The 22,729-nt window shown below is 36.8% G+C and overlaps 1 protein-coding gene across 2 annotated transcripts in view; it reads right to left on the bottom strand.

Annotated features, from left to right (window-relative positions):
* Positions 1-10,401: 10,401 nt before the first annotated feature.
* LOC127445525 (gamma-tubulin complex component 3 homolog) overlaps positions 10,402-22,729 on the bottom strand; it is a 33,205-nt gene continuing 20,877 nt past the window's right edge. Inside the window, exons 12-22 of one of the 2 annotated variants that reach the window (XM_051705673.1) lie at positions 21,459-21,569; positions 20,045-20,153; positions 18,759-18,945; positions 17,812-17,947; positions 17,606-17,674; positions 17,339-17,474; positions 16,908-16,996; positions 16,696-16,827; positions 16,089-16,229; positions 13,288-13,404; positions 10,402-11,877 (exon numbers count right to left, since the gene is read on the bottom strand). In XM_051705673.1, the coding sequence (XP_051561633.1) occupies positions 11,716-11,877; positions 13,288-13,404; positions 16,089-16,229; positions 16,696-16,827; positions 16,908-16,996; positions 17,339-17,474; positions 17,606-17,674; positions 17,812-17,947; positions 18,759-18,945; positions 20,045-20,153; positions 21,459-21,569 (1,389 nt within the window). In that variant the 3' untranslated portion in view covers positions 10,402-11,715. Of the gene's footprint in view, positions 11,878-13,287; positions 13,405-16,088; positions 16,230-16,695; positions 16,828-16,907; positions 16,997-17,338; positions 17,475-17,605; positions 17,675-17,811; positions 17,948-18,758; positions 18,949-20,044; positions 20,154-21,458; positions 21,570-22,729 lie in introns of both variants that reach the window. The other variant, XM_051705672.1, reaches the window with a different exon arrangement.

Below are 22,729 nucleotides of genomic sequence, written 5' to 3'. Positions count from 1 at the left end.
TAAAAATGTAGTTTACTGAAACAATTCACACACTCACCCCACAAATCACAGGTCTAAGTTATTTATTAGCAGAGAGAAGTTCTGTCTCTTTTTTAAACAGTTATTCTCTGTTTCTCTATTTTGCTTTGATACTCTCCCTGTTTCACCCTTGGCACTCTCTTAAGAGAATACAGAGAAAAGAAGAAAGAGAGAACGAGAGAGAGAGAGAGAGAGAGAGAGAGAGAGAGACAGATTTCCTGCCAAGGTGTGGGCAAACGCCTCCACAGCATGTAATTTAGTCCTCTAGTCCTCATCATATTACCACGGTGGAAGCAACAGAAGAAAACAGAACTCTCTCTCACTCTTAAAGGAGGAGAAAAGACCCAAATTAAGTTTACATCAACCACGGAACCCAGTTAACACAGCAACTGAATTCAGAACTGATGAAAGCTGGTGAGACACACACATAATTTAAGCTAAAATAGAGGTGAAAGTGTTTAAAAGTATGATGCTCTGTGTTCCCAGTGATGAATTTAGTTATTACTAGATGCTTTAAATAGATGCAAGAAAGAACAGACTAATCACAATTCAGTATGCAAACATTATAATTACATCATCGTTGTTGGTTAGATCTTTGAATGACAAACATTCTGTCAAAGCAAGTAACTGGGAGATTTTTAAAGGAATATTTCTGGTTCAATACAAGTTAAGCTCAGTCGACAGCATTTGTGGCGTAATATTGATTACCACACAAATTAATTTTTAATTGCCCATTTTTTTCTTTAAAAAAAGCACAAATCTGGGTTACAGTGAGGCACTTACAATGGAAGTGAATGGGGGCCAGTTTTTTTTATGTTAAACACTCACTTTTTGAAAAGTATAGCAACAAGACATAAACAATATGCGTGTAAACATGATTTTAGTGTGATAAAATCACTTACTAGCCTTTTCTGTGTAAAGTTATAGCCAATTTTACAAATTCATTGCCATGACAATGTACTGTCAACAAACCCTAAAACTCTAAAGTGACTATACAAATGACAATTGAAACAACTTTACAGCTAAAATAATACCTGAGTTTTAAAAGAAGAGTTAATGTAAGTGCTGTTATAAAATCATAAGCTTCAAATTTCTGCCTTTAAACCCTCCAAAAACTGGCCACCTTCACTTCCATCGTAAGTGCCACACTGTAACCTAGATTGTTGCTTTTTTTAAAGAAAAGGAGCGATGAGTCGAAATACATTTTTGTGGTAATCAACATTATGCCACAAATGCTGTCGATTGAGCTTAACTTGAACTGAACCTGGAATATTCCTTTAAACTTTAATAAAATAACAACAATATTAAAAAGATATTTACATTTATGCATTTGGCAGACGCTTTTATCCAAAATGACTTACAGTGCCCTGATTACAGAGACAATCCCCCTGGAGCAACCTGGAGTTAATTGCCTTGCTTAAGGACACAATGGTGGTGGCTGTGGGGATTGAACCAACAACCTTCCACTTACTAGTTCAGTGCTTTAGTCCACTACACCACCACCACACCAAAAAATAAAATTATCTACAAAAGAGTCTGCATGTGGATCGGTTTGGGCCAAATTAACTGCAAAAGTTTAATACTTAAGTTTAGGGGTTTGGACCAAACCAAGAAAGTTTGAGGAATATCAATGCAGTGCTAAGTCAGGACACTTTATATTACCTCCAGTTTAGACCTGCGTTGAAAATAAAATTTGAATGATGCGATATGCTACAGATAGGAACAAAAGGTGACATTCAGATGGCAGACAAGCGTGTAATCGGCAACAGTAGGTTGATTTTTCTTTAGCTAAAATCGGTCTGTGCTTACCAAAATTCGAAACACTGCCCCCAGTGGCTAAAGCGGTATTCTAAGTGTTATTGGGCACGTGGGCACACGTGCGTGAGCTCCATTTTCCGGGTGTAATGTCCACGGAGGGGCGCCATCAGTGAGTTGTTTTCAGCTGTACAGGCTAACACAGTGAAGAGGAATGCATATTTTATAAACTGAACCCTCCAACCCAAACCCCAAACCTAAACCTAACCATCAGTGGTGTAAAAATTGGTGTTGCGCTCACCACAAATTGTGCGAACATGATTACTTCCTGGTTTCAACACGGGATCCGTCTTCCACACTTCTGATGCAATGCGCTTCCGGTGATGCTTTTCCAGTCACGCAACACATGGAGATAAACACACTTGATGCAAAAATGTCTGATAGGAGATGGCGTTTGTCAGTGAGTCAGCATAATGTGTCAGATCCTAGGGTACTGGAACTCTCGGAAACAACATGCCGGCTTTCCGTGTGATCATGTTGACACATGTGGTCCAGCATTAGCTCTTTGGCTAGACTATGTATTAAACACTTAATAAACACTGGTGGGTTACTTTAAGGTGGGTTTAAAAAACAAAACAAAATGTCAGATGTGTGAGAGAAATACACTGCAAAAAATAATTTTCCTAATCAGTATTTTTGTCTTGTTTTCCAGTACAAATATCTAAACATCCTTAAAACAAGATTAATTTAGTTGATCAGCTAAAATGTGTAATAACACTATTTTTCATAGAATATATCTTGAATTAACTTTATTTTTAAACTCCCTTGGCATTTTTTTTTTTTACCACAAATCGCACTAGATTTTGTTAAATGTGTCATTTTAAAATTACAGTATATATACTGTATATATTCAGAGGTGGAAAGTAACGAATTACAACTACTCTCATTACAGTACTTTTTATGCACTGCTGCCACACGATTTGCTGATTATATAATCGCATGGATGATTGTTGGTGCCAGGCGGGATGGTTTGAGTATTTCTGTAACTGCTGATCTCCTGAACTTTTCATGCACAACAGTCTCTAGAATTTACTCCGAATGGTGCCAAAAACAAAAAACATCCAGTGAGCGGCAGTTCTGTGGATGGAAATGCCTTGTTAATGAGAGAGGTCAACTGAGAATGGCCAGACTAGTTCGAACTGACAAAGTCTACGGTAACTCAGATAACCGCTCTGTACAATTGTGGTGAATAGAATATCATCTCAGAATAAAAGTATTTGTACTTTTTTAAGTAAAAATAAATAATAGTACTTTTACTTTTACTTGAGTTAATTAAAAATTAAGTATTCAACTTCACTACAGTTATTTTTCACCACAATTACAAAGTACAAAAAAATACATCATATTTCTGAATTTCTGAAAGTTTTTTGGGAAGAAGAAATCGGCAAGACATAAGCGCTAAATCTGTTTATAAACTAAAACGCGCTGTGCGCAGCACTACGGAAGCATCATAATGAGGATTCGGGGCAAAAATGCCGCCGAAATTAACAAAAATATCCCCGAAATTTTAAGAAAAACCATGCCCGTGTTTTATTAATAATGTCTGATATAGTTACAATTACATACATTGCGATCTTTTTTTGACTTTTCACTGAACATAATTTTTTTCCTGCCGTCCGGTTCCTCACACCATGGCTCTCCGCTTCTATCAATCCGCATCAGTGCGGTATTGTACTCTTGTGTTAAATTCTGTACCCGTTCGCCCCTCTTGTTCAAAATAAACTGTCCTAATGGGTAACACTCTCGCTCACAGTGCTGTACTGTACTTTCCTGCCCAGTGTTGCTGTTTATCTGTTTGAAAAGCCTCACCCGCTAGAGGCCAAAATTGCGCAAGGGATATATGTTATATAAAGAAGGTATGACAAATCACAAAACATAATTTAAACAAATGCTACAATTTACTTAATAATAATATTTAAATATGTTAAATAACCATAATGTTAATTAAGACTATTATTACAACTGTAATACAATAATACATATACAGAACAACCACTTTTAGTGTTTGAATCAATCATATTTCTCACTAAACACTGTGTGAAATGTTTATTTGTGCCTTATTTTATTCAGTTGCCATATAGGAGTTGATAACAGTTTGTTTAATAATCTCATTCCATATCTGGATAATTGCTGCAATATCATAGAGGAAAAATTTCCTCCTCTATGATATTGCATTATATAAGTTTTGAACAGTATGTTAACTTAATTGCCAAAATACTTGGACATACGTGAATGAGAATAAACATGAAATAGGAATGTGTTTCAGTCACAATGCACATTATGTAGTTTAGAGACGACTTAGAGACATTTAGAATGTTACAAATGGCTATTTCTATTTAAATAAATGTATTCATAAAATGTTCTGTTTGTCCAAGAACCCTTTTGCAGCAATGCAGGTCTTTGGCATTTAGAAGCTGCTAGTTTAGGACTGTGAGGAGTCTGTTTCTCAAACTAGAGACTGATTTACTTGTCTTTTTGTTGTGCATCTGCACCACCCACTTCCCTCTCTATCCGGGTGAGAGATTCTTTTTTCAAAACATTAATGCATGGAATAGACCCCATCTCTCTAAAACAATAGACTTTAGGAGAAAATAGAATTTCAGGAGAAATGTGTTTCTTTTTGCCTATTTTTAATACCAAAATTTGACTTGCAAGTGTAAAGCTACTTGTAAGAACTCAATACCTCAGCAAATGGGGAAAAAACCCACTGTATTTTGATTTCCGCATGGTAGCGCATCCATTTTCAATTGTTCTAATAATAAGAACATTTTCTTGAGTACCAAATTAGCACTTTAGAATGCTTTTGTAAGGTAAAGGTGACACAGTATACAGTATGTTTTCCATCACGGGTATAGAAAGAATTGAATAAATACCACTTAAAACAATCATTTCAAACCGTAATAATAATTTGCAATTAATGATTTTGGCAGTGTTTTTGATCAATTTAATGCATCCTTGGTGAAAGGAAGCATTAGTTTCTTTCAAGAAAAAAAAATGTCTTTGTGTTCTAAAAATGGAAGCGTATATACTATATATATAATATAATTTTCATAAAGTGACTTGTAATGTAATTACTTGAGTAGTTTTTCGGCAAACTACATATTTACTCTTACTTGAGTCATAATATTTCTCAGTACTTCTACTTATTTCTTCAGTAGCAGCAATTTTACTTAAGTAAAAAAAAAATCAGTACTCTTTCCACTACTGTATATATTACAGTATATATATATATATATATATATATATATATATATATATATATATATATATGTATATATATTTTTTTTTTTTTTTTCTTCACATTTTAGATAATAGTAAAGTCATCAATACTATGGAATAACATAAATGGAACTATGGGAATTATGTTCTGACTAAACAAAATCCCAAATAAATCAAAACTGTGTTATATTTTAGCATCTTCAAAGTAGTCACCCTTTGCCTAGAATTTGCAGACATTTTCTCAACCAACTTCTTGAGGTATCACCCTGGGATGCTTTTTAAACAGTATTGAAGGAGTTCCCATTTATGTTGGGCACTTATTGGCTGCTTTATTATTTGGTCCAAGTCATCAATTTCAAAAACTTTTTTTTATTTTTTTTTATTAAATTTTAGTTTTATAATGAAATAAATTAATATGATGGCACAATTATATTTTTGTCTACAAAACTAATTTCAAACATTTAAGCATACGCCTACAGATCAAAAGATTTTTAAGGTCATGAGAAACATTTCAGGCAAGTGTTTCAAAACTTTTGACCAGTAGTGTGAATATATATATATATATATATATATATATATATATATATACACACACATACCGATCAGCCACAACATTAAAACTACCTGCCTAATATTGTGTAGGTCCCCCTCCATCCAGAACTGCCCCTCACTGAATGTTTTTTGTTTTTGGCACCATTCTGAGTAAATTCTAGAGACTTTTGTGCATGAAAAGCTCAGGAGATCAGCAGTTACAGAAATACTCAAACCAGCCTGTATGGCACCAACAATCATCCATGCGATTATCTAATCAGCCAATCATGTTGCAGCAGTGCAGTGCATACAATCATGCATATACGGGTCTGGAGCTTCAGTTAATGCTCACATCAACCATCAGAATGGGGGAAAATGTGATCTCAGTGATTTGGACTGTGGCATGATTGTTGGTGCCAGATGGGCTGGTTTGAGTATTTCTGTAACTGCTGATCTCCTGGGATTTTCACACACAACAGCCTCTAGAATTTACTCAGAATGGTGCCAAAAACGAAAAACATCCAGTGAGCGGCAGTCCTGCTGATGGAAATGCCTTGTTGATAAGAGAGGTCAACGGAGAATGGCCAGACTGGTTTGAACTGACAAAGTCTACGGTCTCTACAGTTGTGGTGAAAAGAATAGCATCTCAGAATGATGAGAATGATGCTCACTTCCAGCTCTGTATATGACTCACACATGCCTGAACAGTCTCAAATTGCAACATACATCCAATTTGGTCTCAACAAACATCATCAAACAAACATCAATGCAATGCTATAAACAGAGATTCCTGATTGCTTAATCAGCAGATATTGAATTAAGCAGGGCTTCGCATAATGACAGCTAAAATAGCCTTGAACATTCCTGCTAATCCGAAAGTTTGGCTTGACTCAAGAAAGAGAAATTTAAACACAGGCTATTATATTCTCCACACAAATACTAGACCGGCATTAAATTACTGCATCAACTATTGGTAAAACATTTCACTGTTTATAATGTACAATATGCAGAATATTCAGCAAATCTGTATGTCACCTTGAGTTAATCCATTAAGTACAGCCTCTGCAAAAAAGTGTGCATGGCAATATCAGCAGCCAGGCAGTTTGAACATGTGTTCAACTCAGTGTAAACACCAATGTGTATCTTTATACTTCAGAATGCTGAAGGCCAAAACAGCTCGACGAACAGATGACCCACTTCTGCACATTTAATACTTTTTTAAGACCATGAATCTGAGAAAGGATGTATTTATTAGAATGTGTTTGCTGTTGCATTGTGTCAGTGTGTTTTAGCCCATTGCCACTGGCAGACTGCTCTGAATGTAGGGAAACAGGACATGCAGTAGTCCTCAGAGAAAGAGTGGATGAAGACATCATTAAAACACAGCTAGGGTTACACCTCCAAAGAGAGAGAAGATGAAAAAATAGAGAAAGAGAGGGGGATATGGACGGGACGGTCCAGACTAGTGATAGACCGACATATACAGTTAGTCTATTTGTGGACATTTTTGCAATTATCAGCAGGATAATCTGCCGTAAACCATGATCAGTTGGCAATGAATTGTCACTTCCAGAATCTACTATCCTTGTTAATAGTTACTGCACATTTTCTATTCTCAAATATTTGTGAGTGAATTTTATATTGTGTAAGAAATGGATCAAGCTGTCAATTTAACGTTAATTTAGTGTGATAAATTATATTAAAAATAAGATGTTTTTACGCAATTAAAAAAAAATGTAATGCAATTAATCATGACCCCTACCCATACGTAAATTCCGTAATAAGGAATGTTCTTACCATCATAGCAATTTTAGCTTGATTTACCACCTTAATGTTTTTGCAAATCTGTGGCAGTAGGGGGCAGTCAGCACAGCCTTTCACAGGAGACACACTATTGCACTCAGTGACAGCTGGACAGAGCAAAACAGAATATATTATTCTCAAGACGCATTTTTTTCAAAGTTTCTAACTAACTTCTAACTAAATACCTAAAAACACAGCACTTACGACTAGAGATGCTGAAAACTAGAGAGACGCGAAGCAGCTAAAGTGAGACGATTCAAAAGCATCCATCTGATGCAGGAGTACATAGACCAACAATTAAAAATAGCGCAGACGGATATAGACCAGTAATAGAGATATGTTCCATGATAAAAAAATGAAACAATGTTTTGACTTCCAAAGACTCCTCTTTTTGTATTTTCTAAAAACTTTACTTGACTGCTGCAACACTATCTGTTTATGATGTAATGTTTATGAATGATCTGAATTATAATATTTTATTGTCTAATATAGCCTATTATACTTATAAAACTCTGTCATCAACAGCAATCATTTTGAGCAAATAAATATAGTAGACCACTACAAATAACTAGTGTTGTGTGCTGCACTTGTTGGAAAGGATTCATGTATTCAGAGCTAAAATCAACACAAAACAGTGTCAGCAAATATTTAAAAAGGTAAAGACAGAAACAGAAACTGCAAACACACATGCACACATGAACACACTCCCAGCTCCTCCTACCAATATTGTGTATGATAACGGAGAGTCGTCTGATGAGCTCCTCTAGTGAATCCTCTCCTATCTTCACCCACAGGATCATGATGAGCAGGACGCAGAGAACCAGAAGCAGTGGAGAAACGCTGGACTGCTGCTCAGAAGAGGGGGAATCTGTCGGGGAGAGAGAGAAAGCCGTCTCTGCTGCTCAAACTGGTGCTGCTGCTGCAAGAGATGATGCAGAAGAGAGAGAGAGAGAGAGAGAGAGAGAGAGAGAGAGAGAGAGAGAGAGAGAGAGAGAGAGAGAGAGAGAGATGCTAGAGGTATCTCAGCAAAGCAGCAGGGATGAGACAGCAACACACATACATACACACACACACACACACACACAAAAACAAACAGACCCTGACCTACAAACAGAGAGCATGCTTACATGTATGTGCTCATATGCATTCTTACACACACATGCATGACAAACTGCTGGGCTCAGGACTTGACCCTGCAGCAGTGTATAAGTGTGATTGTGTGTATGTGTGATATCTATTATATATATTCTGTATTCTGTCTAACAACTAGAACAGTGTCTCAGCAAATAATTGCACTGAAATCACCCTGCTGCCGACATCACATCTGGCTGTCTTCATGGAGAGAAGCCCAGATATCCTTTTTGGAACATGAGTGCCGCCTTGTGGTCAAGAAGCAGAATTGCATGACGTTGGCGTTTCAGTGGAGACCAGATGGCACATTTAACGGTCAACATAAACGATAATGAACATAATAAAAAAGTAAATACTGTTTATTGAGCTTTACTAATGTAACACAAGTACACCCGCATAAACTAAAATGTAATAGGCCTACCATAAACATGAGCTAAATATAATGAAACGATATTTTCCAATTTCAAAATAACCGCAGCAAACATGTAGCCCTACAGTTTATATTCCATTACAATTCAGCTTTTCATTACAATTATCTATTTAGCTGTTACGAAGTGTGTTACTATGTGACTTATATGTTGTATTATAAGACCTTATAAAGCAATAAAAACTAAAAGCGTACAAAAATTGAAAGGCATTATTCGCATCACGTTCGAACTTCAAAAAGGCGGGAATATTGTTGTTCGATAAGCTATCTTCATAGAAGGCCTACTGTAGTTCAGTAGTAAGTTATCGTCAGCGTTTCGGTAAAGTTATAGTTTTTTAAATAAAATATAAGACGTAAAGCCATTCATCTTGTATCTACATTTCAGTAAAGCCTTTCATTACTTTTTTCACCATTACCTCAGATCTGAATCTGAGCAAATCTTCAGAAACTTGTCAAGAACAAACATGTCCGGATCACATTTTACCCCAAAAATAAAAGAGAAGTTATATTTTGCTCAAGGAAAGTGAGGTTATTCAAGGACCATTAAAGTGATTGTTCACCCCAAAACGATAATTTTCTCATCATTTACTCACCCTCAAGCCATCCAAGATGTGTGGCAATGCAAGTGAATGGTGACCAAACTTTGAAGCTCCAAAAATCACATTAAGAGAACATAAAAGTAAACCATAGAGTTGTAAAATCCATGTCTTCTCAAGTGATCCAGTCGGTTTTTGGTGACAGACCAAAATTGGCAGTTGCAGTCTCTAGGAACTATCATGATTTCAAGCTTGATTACACTTCATAGCGCCATCCAGCACTGTACGCATTTGTCAAGCTCTAGGAAGTGTAATCGAGCTTGAAATCATGATCGTGCCTAGAGACTGGAATGGCAAGATGTACAGTCAAAAAAAGTTACATTTTGGTCTCTTTTCACCCAAAACTGACATGGATTAAACCACTGGAGTCATATGGGTTTCTTTTATGCTTACTTTATGTGCTTTTCGGAGCTTCAAAGTTTTGGTCAACATTCACTTGCATTGTATGGACCTACAGAGCTTAGATATTCTTCTAAAAATCTTAGATCTTGTGTTCTGCAGGAGAAAGTCATTCACATTTCTGATGGCATGAGGGTGAGTAAATGATGAGAGAATTCTCATTTTTGGGTGAACTATCCCTTTGATTTATTTATTTTTTAATATTCTTGTTACCCTAATGTAAAGAAGTAAATTAAGTATTATTTGTAAAGTATTTATACAACATAGTAGTTTTTGTTTTACTGACTTAAATTTATGCTTAATTAAAATACATTGTATTAAGAGTATTTTTGATGAAATCTACTCTTAATTTACTCCGAATTTTTAAACCAAAATGACATTGAGAGAACCATCCTCATTATATATATATATATATATATATATATATATAAGTTTATTTATTCAAGAATAAAAAAGACAGGATGTTTGTTCTTTTTAAATTCTCTGTACACGTGCTATACAGATCAGTTTTAAACCCTTTAACGGACAATCTTAATTTGACAGTCAGACTGTCAGACTCTGCCTTACCTTCTAGTCCCAGTGACACTTGCCATTAAAATACAGATTAAAAATAGTACCAGTGACAACACCTCATTATCATTTTCACTGACTCCAAGTACAAACTCAGTTAATTCATCAGTCCATTTCAATCTTCTCCATCTAAGTACATAACGGGAAACGGGACTGGAGCAATCTGTCTTTATCAGCTTTACCAACCTACTTCCCGCCATGTATTTCACACACACACACATACACACATATATATATATATATATGGCTGAGACGAGGGATAAACATTACCATATTACTCAATAATCTTGCCCAAAATTTTCCAAAACTCCAGTACGGCAACTCCATCTTCACAGTTTCAACTTAAGGCCTGATCGAATTACACAGCATTGTGGGTAATTGATTTAACATGAAAAGAGAAATGAGCTTACTAGATCATATAGAGGTCATGTAGTTCATTTAAGTGCATGTAATTTAACAGGTCCATTCATATAATTCAAGAAATTGTCAACATTTAAGGTTTCTCATATTATTATATATTTTTTATACGCAGGACAAAGGTCACAGCCTGAAAAATTACAAACTGAACAGACAACAAGAAGAATTCCAAAGTCATGAAGATGGCCTTAAAAAAATAAAAACAGATTATTGGTTCAATTTTCTCCTTTAACACTGCTCCAGGACCCAAACCAAACCGATCCATCACAGGGGATGCTACAAAATGTAAGATAGGCACAAAAGCAGAAATTATACAGACATCACGGCCGATCAGATTTATCGGTTATTTGTTATGTCCATGACACCTGGAGTTTTTTATTTGAGGATGACAAACAGACATTAAAGTATCAAAAAAGGGCACTAAAAAAAAACTAATGGAAATAAGAAATTGAATCTTAAATATTAGCTAAATAAACCAATACAAATCTTTACAAAAAAAATAAAAATAATAAAAATAAAAAAACAACACACTAGTATATTCACACATTAACTACACAACTCAAGCCAGATCTGTGACCTCGTGGTACTGAAAGTTACGCTTTAAATCCACTGGATAGCTGATTGTGTGTGACTGAAATCATTTGGCGATGTCATGGAAATAGTATATTCTAAAAACAAAATGTTCATTCCCGTTATATGATTTCCTTACAGAGCGCCAGAAGAGATCCGAGTAGCCCTATTATCAAACAGTCCCTTGACACAGCAACCACGAAAATTAGGTCCACAAGGTCAGATGTTGGAGCTTCGCCGTCCTCTAGTGGCCCCTAGTGAGGGTCGCAGACGTGGATCACGGGCTTTATAATGTTCGTTGAAGTCCAGACGGAAACTGAGGAACTGAAGACTCTCATCAGAGCTGGTCATTAGCAGCCGCAGAAACTCCTGCACGATGCCCTGGAGGATGGAAGTGAGAAAAATTACAAACTGATGCATCTCTCTTTACCAGACTTCTAAATGGGTGCAATGCGGTAAAGTGACATGCAGTAAATCACATCTCTTAACCAGCCATTACGGCAAACAATGCATTACAGATAATTTTATGAATCGCTTGAATTGTGTTTAGGTTTCATTTACAGGTAAATACAGGGTAGGATATTTTCTATGTATGATATCAGCCAATATTAATGATCAGTATGTGTCTATTTTGGCCATTTGTTCTTGCAGATAGTATCAGAGCTCATTTTCTTCCAAATCATTTTTTCCTAAGGTATATTAAAGGAATCGTTCCGTGAAAGTGAAAATTCTCTCATCATTTACTCACCCTCATGCCATCCCAGGTGTTTAAGACTTTCTTTCTTCTGCAGAACACAAATGAAGGTGTTTAGAAGAATATCTCAGCTCTGCAGGTCCTCACAATGCAAGTGAATGGTGGCCAGAACTTTGAAGCTCCAAAAAGCGCATTAAGGCAGCATAAAAGTAATCCATATGACTCCAGTGGTTTAATCCATGTCTTCAGAAGCAATATGATAGGTGTGGGTGAGAAACAGGTCAAAATTTATGTCCTTTTTTACTATAAATCTCCAATTTCTCTTCCACATTCTTCTTTTGTTTTTTTGGCGATTCGCTTTCTTCGTGCATATCGCCACCTACTTATCACGGCTGGTCAAAGGTGGAATCGGCAAAAAACAAAAGAAGAACGTGGAAGTGAATGTGGAGATTTATAGTAAAAAAAAAAGACAATTTTGATCTGTTTCTCACCCACACCTATCATATTGCTTCTGAAGACATGGATTAAACCACTGGAATCATATGGATTACTTTTATGCTGCCTTTGTGCTTTTTGGAGCTTCAAAGTTCTAGCCACCATTCGCTTGCATTTTATGGACCTACAGAGCTGAGATATTATTCTAAAAATCTTCATTCATGTTCTGCAGGAGAATGTCAAACACATCTGGGATAGCATGAGGGTGAGTAAATGATGAGAGAATTGTCATTTTTGAGTGAACTATCCCTTTAATATGTTTTGATACCCGATTTTATTCGAAGCATGCAAAGTTAAAGACTGGAGCTTCAATGTGAACACTTTTTTAAAACAACAGACAAAACAGAATAGGTTTATAAAATCGACATTCATGACAGTTCCGCTGTAGTTGAGTCTAGGTTACTTCATATAATGTGAATTACGGTGGCAAACGTCATGTGATTCAGCATAAAACACTACTAATCACCATTAAAAATGCTCTCGGTTGCTGCAAGCTCAAGGTTCAGTTTTTTTCATGCATGCATTAAATAATATTGGTTTATTGGGCTAACATATCAAAGCCTTATAAAAGGTGTATATGTTTATGTGGGTGTGCAGTGTACCTGGTAGAAGTGTGTCAGTAATCGGAGCTGGGAGCACATTTTTGGTATGGTGTCTTTATACTCCTGCACACGTCTGTTCTCTTCGGCCTCTTGCTCTGCTGTTACACCCCACTCACCCTGAAACACATACACAAACAAAACTATCAACAAACACACACACACAAAACTAAAACTCTGGCAGTCTCTTCACGTTTGTTTGCTTTTACAGCACTATAGCTGGCACCAAAAAAAAAAAAAAAAAAATCAATGGCAACAGAAAACCAACACCATCTAGATGAAAGCAGCATCCACTCTCGTTCGCTCACACATTCAACTTCTGGCTACTTTCCAGACACATTCAAATAAAGGAGTGGATCATAATTTTCAGAGCTTGCAGATAATGCTGGTTTTCAGGGGCCAGGCGTGTGGTTCTACTCTAGAAGGTTTTTTCACAGGAAACTATCAGAACATGTGACTAAGCGTGTGTATACTAGACGCCAACCGATAGTGGCCGATAAGTGATAAAAATAAGTGATTAAATCGATCAATCGTTTTTAAAATTGATTTACAGAATGTTAAATAATTTTCTAAGTCTATCCTTACTATGACGGGCACAGACATAAAGGCTACAAAAGTCCAAAATGAATAAAATCACAGATTCAATTTAGTGTTCAACCAAATTCATAATAATAGCCAGAAAAAAATAATATTTGGTGCATAACATGGGACTTTTAACTATAAACAAGCCCAAAACACACAAGGGACTCTTATTTTGAAATGACAGACACTTGGGGACTCTTTTACAATGCTATATAATTAAGTAGTTACCAAACTAAGCTTTTTATAGCCTATATATTTACTAGATTGAGAGTTTTGTGTGTGTATACACACTCACCGACCACTTTATTAGGAACACTATGATCCTAATAAAGTGCACAACGTGGTCTTCTGCGGTTGTAGCCAATCTGCTTCACGGTACAAGTTCTGCTCACTACAATTGTACAGAGGGGTTATCTGAAGTCTACTGTAGTCGTTCTGTCAGCTCAAACCAGTCTGGCCATTCTCTGTTGACCTCTCTCATCAACAAGGCATTTCTCTCCACAGAACTGGTGCTCATTGGATGATTTTTGTTTTTGGCTCCATTCTGAGTAAATTCTAGAGACTGTTGTGTGTTAAAATCCCAGGAGATCAGCAGTTACAGAAATACTCAAACCAGCCCGTCTGACACCAAACATGCCACAGTCCAAATCACTGAGATCACATTATTTTCCCCATTCTGATGGTTGATGTGAATATGAACTGAAGCTTCTGCCTGATTTTATGCATTGCACTGCTGCCACACGATTGGCTGATTAGATAAATCGCATGAATAGGTAGGTGTACAGGTGTTCCTAATAAAGCTCTCACTGAGTATATATTTTATAATATATATATATATATATATATATATATATATATATATATATATATATATATATATATATATATATATTTATTATATTATCTCCAGTAGGAATAGGGTTCATTATTATTCACAAGATATGAAGTTGGAGACACAATGTATGTGCTACGTGGCACGTTTACAAATAGTCACACTTGATTATTTAATCAAAATAACAAAATATACATTGAGGTGAGGATAAAAATATGAATTATAATTTTTTCATCAAATCAATAATGAAAGATTTAGATACAGCAAATCCCCACGAGGTGTTAGTGATTGGTATTTTTTCACCTCTAGAGGCCGCTGTTATACTGTAAAACCAAGCCATTTAAAAAAAAAATAAAACCTATCTGAAAAAACAAACAAAACACTATAGGCAACCATCGGCACTGATTTCTGCAGACAATGATTAGTTAAAAAAAGCAACTAATCGGCAACGATTAATCGCAAAACCGATATATCGGGCTACCGTTTGTTACTATGGACAAAGGAAATCAATGCTTTCTGAACTATTAGTCCATTAGGCCTGTTCTGCTCTATAAATAATGGCACTTTTCCACTGCATGTTACGGTTCGACTCGACTCGACTCTGCTCGCTTTACTTTTCTGAGCTTGCGTTTCCACTGCAGTTTAATGCCGCCTCAAAGTGGGTGGGATTATAGGCTGATCGTCATAGTTGCACCGCCTCTACTGCTGTGACATCATTTTAAACGCGACACAAACACACAACAAAGGAGCAATGGAGGATATCGAAGGAATGGTGTTCTTGATTCTCGGCATGTGGCTGTTTTTCACAGCAAGAAGACAAACTTTGTTTCAAAAGAGGCTGACGGCAGCAAGACAAAATACCACTAAAAAAACAGGAGAGCTTGGGAAATCATACACTGAAACGCAGACAAGGACATCACTGTGTTAGGTCAAAGACGACGCAAGAGGGTAAGCTAACCTGCCATCTTGCTTATAGCAATGACGCTGCTAGTGACGATTTTCTCTGACCAATCAGTGATCTGCAGGGTTTTGACATCACATTTAGTATCGGCTCGGCTCGCTTGGAACCTCGACCGAGGTGGTACTAAAAAAAGTATCAGGTACCAGGTACTAGCCACAGTGGAAAACCCCCAAAAAGCGAGAAGAGTCGAGTCGAGTCGAGCCGTACCGTGCAGTGGAAAAGCCCCATAAGTTTTGCACTCTCTGATTATGAACATAATGAAAAAAAAAAAAAAAGAAGTCTCGTAATCGAAGTTACAGTTGTTACATTTCTGTTATATACAGTGCACAGGGGGAAAGCACAATGACTGTAATACAGTATTAATTTAATTTATATGAATGTGTGGAAAAGCACTGTTTTTTGTTTAATCTCCTTTCTCTCTGTACGTACCATCTTTTCTCTCTCTCTCTTCTTGTCCTCATACTGGATGCGGAGCTGCAGCTCTTCTAGAGCGGAGTGGTACAGAGTGTCCTGAGCATTTTGGAACTCGATGATCTGATCAAACACAGCACGCAACTGATTCAACAGAGACTGCACACACACAGAAGACAAGAGAGTTACGGAAATGAGGAAAGTATGAGGCATGATTGGTCAATACTGCATTCCAGCTGTGCTAAAATACATAATAGAGTAGTAACAAGTATGATGCATAACACATTTAGCTACAATGTATATCCCTGCACAGCACCCAGAGAGGTCAACAATTAACTTTAGTTTACATATCAGGGACTATATCTTGCAGATATGTGTACTTAATATTTGTATTATGTAGTAAGCATTTTATCTAAGCGATAAAAATGCACTCAAGGCTACGTTAAATTGAAAATATAGTCACGGCTGAAGGGGTCGCAGACACTCCTCTGCATGTCATGCTTTAGAAAGCCCTTCAACCTTGAATATACTGACAAAATAGCACAGCCTGTCATACCTTAACGTTTATATGAGGGGTTGCCACTAGTAAACACTATAGCTGGTATGCCCTGTGTGTGTGTCGTACCCTGTTGTTTACATCCAGCAGACAGCGAGAGATGATGGTGTCCAGGAAAACCTCATGAGCAGCTATGATGTGATCCAGATCCTGAGCCTGTTGAACTTTATTCCACAACTCATCCCAAGAACATTCCAACACCTGCAAACACACACAACAATTTAGTAATACAGCCAATTCCAAGCACTGTTCGACAAAGAGACAGAAAAAGAGAGACGCACCTCAAATGTGATGTAGTACTGCATCTGGTGGATGAAGTGAACCATCTCAGAGGCAAGAACATGACACTGGTGCAGCACACCAGAGAGCTCTGAAAATACACAAACACACCCGTCAACAGTTTGCGGAGACAGCCATTACAAGTATGAGAGCTCTTCCTTTTCAATAGCAGGTATTTAGGTTTAATAACATTCAACATGGATTAAAAAGGCTCATACTTATCTCTACTTCAGCATTTTGGTAAACAAAATCTTTTGGTAAGCAAAAAAAATATTAAACCTATAAAATCATGTTTAAAAGGAAATAAAAGGCAAAAAGGTCTTCGATTTCCCTCTCAAAACTTATTATATACTGTATACAGTACTGTGCAAAATTGGAAACTACTTTCTTGCTGCTGTCTCCCTCTGTTGGCAGAGGGTGGTACTGCACTCACCCGGCATGCTCTTTAGTAGTTTGGCATTGCACATCTGGCCCTTCCAGATGTCTGTGAGGATATACTCCATTCTCTTGGCCCTCCACAGGAAGTTAAACACCCGCAGGTAGTGACTCATACACTCACGGGTGAACACCTGACGCAGATATGACCGATAGTAGTTGCTTATAAAACTTGAATCCAGTAAGTAAATAAAAGGGCAAATTAATCATAGTTGCAGTATCAAAGCTGTTTGTTGTGCAAGCCATGACATAGATTATTAGTTACCGTGGCAATGGGTCCCTCTACATGATAGTCCAAACTGAAGACATCCCAACCGGTGTCCCCTGGAGATACCTGGACAAAACAAGTTTCACACTTAAAGTACACATCAGACAGCTTTTTACAATTACAGAAACTATGCAGTGTAAACATTGTTTTTCCTTTCTCTTTTAACTTTTGTTTGAGTCAAAGCATTCCCCACCCCCAAGTACCTCCAGCAGTCGGACATCAAGTCTTTTCAGGATCTCTGGACTGTCAAACTGGGCATTGGTTGCCCTGACAGCAGTCTCCAGGATACCAGTTAGATTGTGTTGGTAAAGAGTGGTGGCAGCCCTCACCAACTCTGGCCTGAGAGAGATGAATAATTAAAAGAAAATAGAGGTAGACCGCTATATTGGTTTTACCGATTAATCGATGCCAATAGGTGCTTTTCTGAACTATCGGTTATCTGCAAAATTCTACAATTGGAATTCTATAGTTAAAATCGCTTGGTTCTACAACATACCATTTTGCATTAATAATTGTGAATTAGTCCACAAACAGTGATGGTGACAAAGCCTTGGTTCCATTACAATGATGTACAGTACTTGTAGAAGGTTTTTGGCCACAGAGGAAAACTATCAACAACTATCTGCATCATTTTTTGCTGATAATCATTCCAAAAAGCAACTTTCAGCACAGATGAATCTGTAGAACCAATATATCGGTTGATTGGTTGGTAAATACTTAATTATAGAGCATTGTAGAACATCCAAATCTCCGTCATTTCAAAATAAGAGTTCCTTATGTGTTATGAGCATGTTTATAGTTAAAAGTCCAGCGTTATGCATGAAGGATTTTGGTTGGACAATAAATTGTCTTTGGGATTTTACTCATTTTGCACGTTTGTAGCCCCTATGTCTGTGCCTGTTATAATAAGGAAAGACAAAACCCTTTTTTTTTTTTTTTTTTTTACATTCTATGAAGCCTTTTCCACCACCTAAGATATTGGCATTTGCATAATCCACTATCAGTCAAACTCTAAAGAAAAATAATGCTTTTATTGAAGCTTTTATAGAAGTTGGAATTTCTGTAAGAACTCAAAAACAATAAGATGATGCATATTTACTTTCAGCAATATAAGAAATATCCATTTTAATGAGAAGTCGATTTCACTCACTTAAGGAGGTCCATGAGGTGTCTGATGAAGTCTCCCTGGCCAAGCAGCAGGTATCTCCTCATGGCCTGAATATGCTCCAGTAACTGGTAGTTCTTATTCAGCACATCCAACAGATACTTACTGGTCTCAAAATATGCAGCATCTATCTTACTCTGAAAGGCCCCTTCAAGATCAGTGAACAACTCTGCTGCTGAAAGAAGCATAAATAAAATAAATAAATGCAAGAGAATGAGAAAAAAAAAAAAAGGAGGGCAAATGAAAACAAAAGTGATAAATTAGGGGAAATAAAAATAAAAATTCGGAAAGGCAAAAATATATGTCTTAAAATAACAAAATCTGGGTTCCCAACCCCTTTTGACTAATACATTTCCATGACTTGCAGTTGTTTGTGATTAGTGGATAATGATTTTTAACAGTCATTTTTATAGAGATTACCTTCACAAAAAGCCATTTCTAGCAGAGAAATAGTTTAGAACTGAGCATAACTAGAAAAGGTATATTCACTATAGAAATTTCCATGACTTTTCGATTTTATGAATTTGAGAACTGGAAATCACAATTTTAAAATTCCCTGGTATTTCCAGGTTTTCCATGACTGTGAAACCCCTAATAAAATACATTATGGCAACCCCTTGGAACATTTGGTAAACATTACTGGAAATTTACAGCAAGTTCCTAAGTTCACATGCAAATAAGCTGTTGCAAACCTTTACATCAATTTTACAAATTTCCACGTCAAATTTGTCTGCAGAATTGGTAAAAAGGCTTGCAAAGTTGCATGCTTGCAAAGCAGTTTACCTTTGGTAAACATGACTTCTCATTCTATTGCTGGTTGCAAACCACATTTTTTGCTGCAAATTAACAGTTTTGCACAGGTATACAAACCAACAAATGGAAAGACCTGACTGTAGTATAAGTCAAAAGAAAATCTGTTTAGCTTGGAGGACAGAAAAAGTAAAACACAGACAAGTAGAGAAGGAAAGAGGCAGTGAAAGGCAGATAAAATCAAGAACCTTCTGGAAACACTTCGAAGGACAGAGATGTACGCTAAAAGCATTGATTAGCCCTGCTAGCAAAGACGCTAAATACAGCCAGCGTCGATACGGACAACTACTCCAGAGAAGAGCGGTCAGAAACAGCACTTTCCTCCACAACAGATCAATCTTTTTCTCCATCCCATAATTTCAGCAGGTTATCACTTTTAGCTGCCAGTATGGCCAAGAATATTGCATTAGTGAGCATAATATCCACGTCTATTTTGAGCGACTGCATTAGTGTTAGCTTACCATCTTTGGGCGAGTCGGTGGATTTGGAGGCAGGCATGATCTTCCCCGGTGATGTTCTGTCATGGCATACCTGATGCAAGAAGTTGATGGATTTGCCAATGAGTAGCACCTGGAGAAGTAGAGAAAAAAATTTTCAACTTAAAGTCATGTGCTGTATTAAGCAACACAACTATTTTTACAATTTCTAAAGAAACTGTAAGTGCAGGCACATGCAAAACTTGCAGCGTCGAAGCTAGGGTGTTGAGGATGGTTGAAAAAGCGTTGCTAAGGTGTTCTGAGGGGTTGTTAGGGTGTTGCTAAGCAGTTGCTAGAGTGTTCTCGGTGGTTGTTAGCAAAAAGACAACCACTACATTTAATATTGCTCATAATTCGAATTAGGGACATGAACAAACCCCTAACCCTAAGTATTAAACTTTGGCATGTAGCTCATCCTGCTCCATGTGTGCTCCGGACATGGTCATGGATATCTTAAATCGAATGGCTTGTTTAGGTGTGCTACTACTTTTCAAAGAGTTAAAGATGATTCGCCTGGCAATTATGATTCACATTAGAGGTCGACTTTTTTCGATACGATAACTAAGGTGGCGGAAAAGGAAGATAACCAATTAATAAGAGGACAGTTTTTAAAATTGATTTATAGAATTTATAGAATATATATATAAAAAAAATAAAAAATCTAAGTCTTTCATTACTATGACAGGCACAGACATTGAGGCTACAAGAGTCCAAAATGAATAAAATCCCAGCAGTTTATTGTGCAACCAAAATCCCAAAAATAACAAGAATAACGCAGGACTTTTAACTATAAACAAGCCTGGAATACACTTACTTTTATTTAAATTTTGGAGACTTGGCTCCTTTAAAACCTTTTTTAAGTATTTACCAAATTCATCTTTTTATAGCCTACATTCACTAGATTAAAACTATTGGATAGTTCCAAAAAAGAACCGGCACAGATTAATCAGTAAAATCAATATATCGGTCTAACTCTTAATTCACATGGCAGGCAATAAAATGGGAGAAAAAGTCCCACTAACTGACATTGAAGGAGGGGCCTAAGTCATATCTAGGGACCAGAACATTTGGGCCAAGCACCTAGCAACACTTTAGCAATTGCATAGCAATGCGCTATAAAACAGAGAACACCATAGCAACCACCCACAACTCCCCAGCACTGTGGCAGCAATTTAATTAGCATTTTCTTCTGAAAATTAAAAAATCTTTAATTCTTTTACTGGTTATAGGGCGACTGATGGCTTCAATGACTTCGAAGTTCATGGCCATATTGCACTTTATTGTGCCATAAGTATCAGTCCTGGATCAATAATGTCATTGTTTCAGCCATTAGGCTAAGTACTGCAACTGTAAGTCAATGTAAAATGCATTATATATTGTAATGGTTTGAGTGCTGTACCTTCCTGGCCTGGTCCATGGTGATGAAGGACGGGATCATACTCTTTCTCAAAGAGTACTTATCATGCCACAGTCTGTCCGTCTTCACAGTTGGGTCTGAAGCTACAAAGAACTAAACACACACGTTTTGTTTGTCAGAGGAATTTTGTGATGCACAGGACTACTTTTAAGTTGTCTTCAGGGTGAAGAGTGCAGAAGCAAATGCAAATATAATGACTATTTTCAAAGATGTTTTCGAGAACACTCCCCCAATTGCCATTGGTCGACCAAACAAAAAGTCCCGCCTCAAACTCATGTCATTGAGCCAATGGTGCTTTGTCCGGCTGGTTGGGGAAAAAAAAGAAAAAGAAAAAAAGCAATGTTTTCAAAGCACCACAGAGCCACAATATTTAGACTTTTTAGGTAATTAACCTACAAACGGCTTACTTCCATTTCTCTCTAAATATTAATCTGGGACAGGCTTCACCTTGATCAGTCTGGAAAACACACACACCACCAGAAAAGTCCCATGACGTTTACACTGATGAAACTTCACTGCAACTCAGTAACGACAAATAAATGACCTCCACCAACTAGTTAACCATTACTGCAATACACTCAATGATAGGGATGCAACAATTACTTATCCTGATGATTTATATGCATAGATCTTGAAATATGATTAAGAATCATCAGTATTGGTCAATAATCGATTTAAAATGCTAAAAATCTAGGTCGGTTTGACAAAACAGTGAACATAAAAAGACATAAAATATAATATATAAATATTTAATTAGTTACGTATGCAATTTAATGGAGACTTGTGTGGCGTCATTCCTTAGCGCACACTTCTTTCGCCCTGAGATCCCAGCAGTTCCGTCCATAACTCTCACTGAAACTTTTCAGAACAGCTTTAGAGCAACCCTTGCCTGATCTCTCTTTAGGATGGCCACTGACTATCACATAAGCAATAGACATCTCTAGTCTCATTTCAAGTTTCATTTCAAGCTGCATTTGGTATTCTGTCTCTCTTTTTCTTGCCTAAGACACATTAGGAGGAGCATTTAAAGAATCCTATGAATGCATAAAAAAAAAAAAAAACACAGAATCAAATCGTTTTTCATTGTGTGTCGAATTGAACTGTTCTGAATTTGCAAAAAAAAAAAAAAAAATTGAACCGAAAACCAATGAATCGTGAATCGAATCACTTTCAACCCAAAGAATCACACCCCTACTCAATGACCTTTTTGTGGTAATTACAGAAAGAGAACGAAAGTTTAAGTGCACATCAGT

Source organism: Myxocyprinus asiaticus, chromosome 8 (assembly GCF_019703515.2).
Source record: "Myxocyprinus asiaticus isolate MX2 ecotype Aquarium Trade chromosome 8, UBuf_Myxa_2, whole genome shotgun sequence".
NCBI lineage: Eukaryota > Metazoa > Chordata > Actinopteri > Cypriniformes > Catostomidae > Myxocyprinus > Myxocyprinus asiaticus.
The sequence above is the reverse complement of the archived record's forward strand: the minus strand, read 5'-3'. Positions and strand labels throughout refer to the sequence as shown.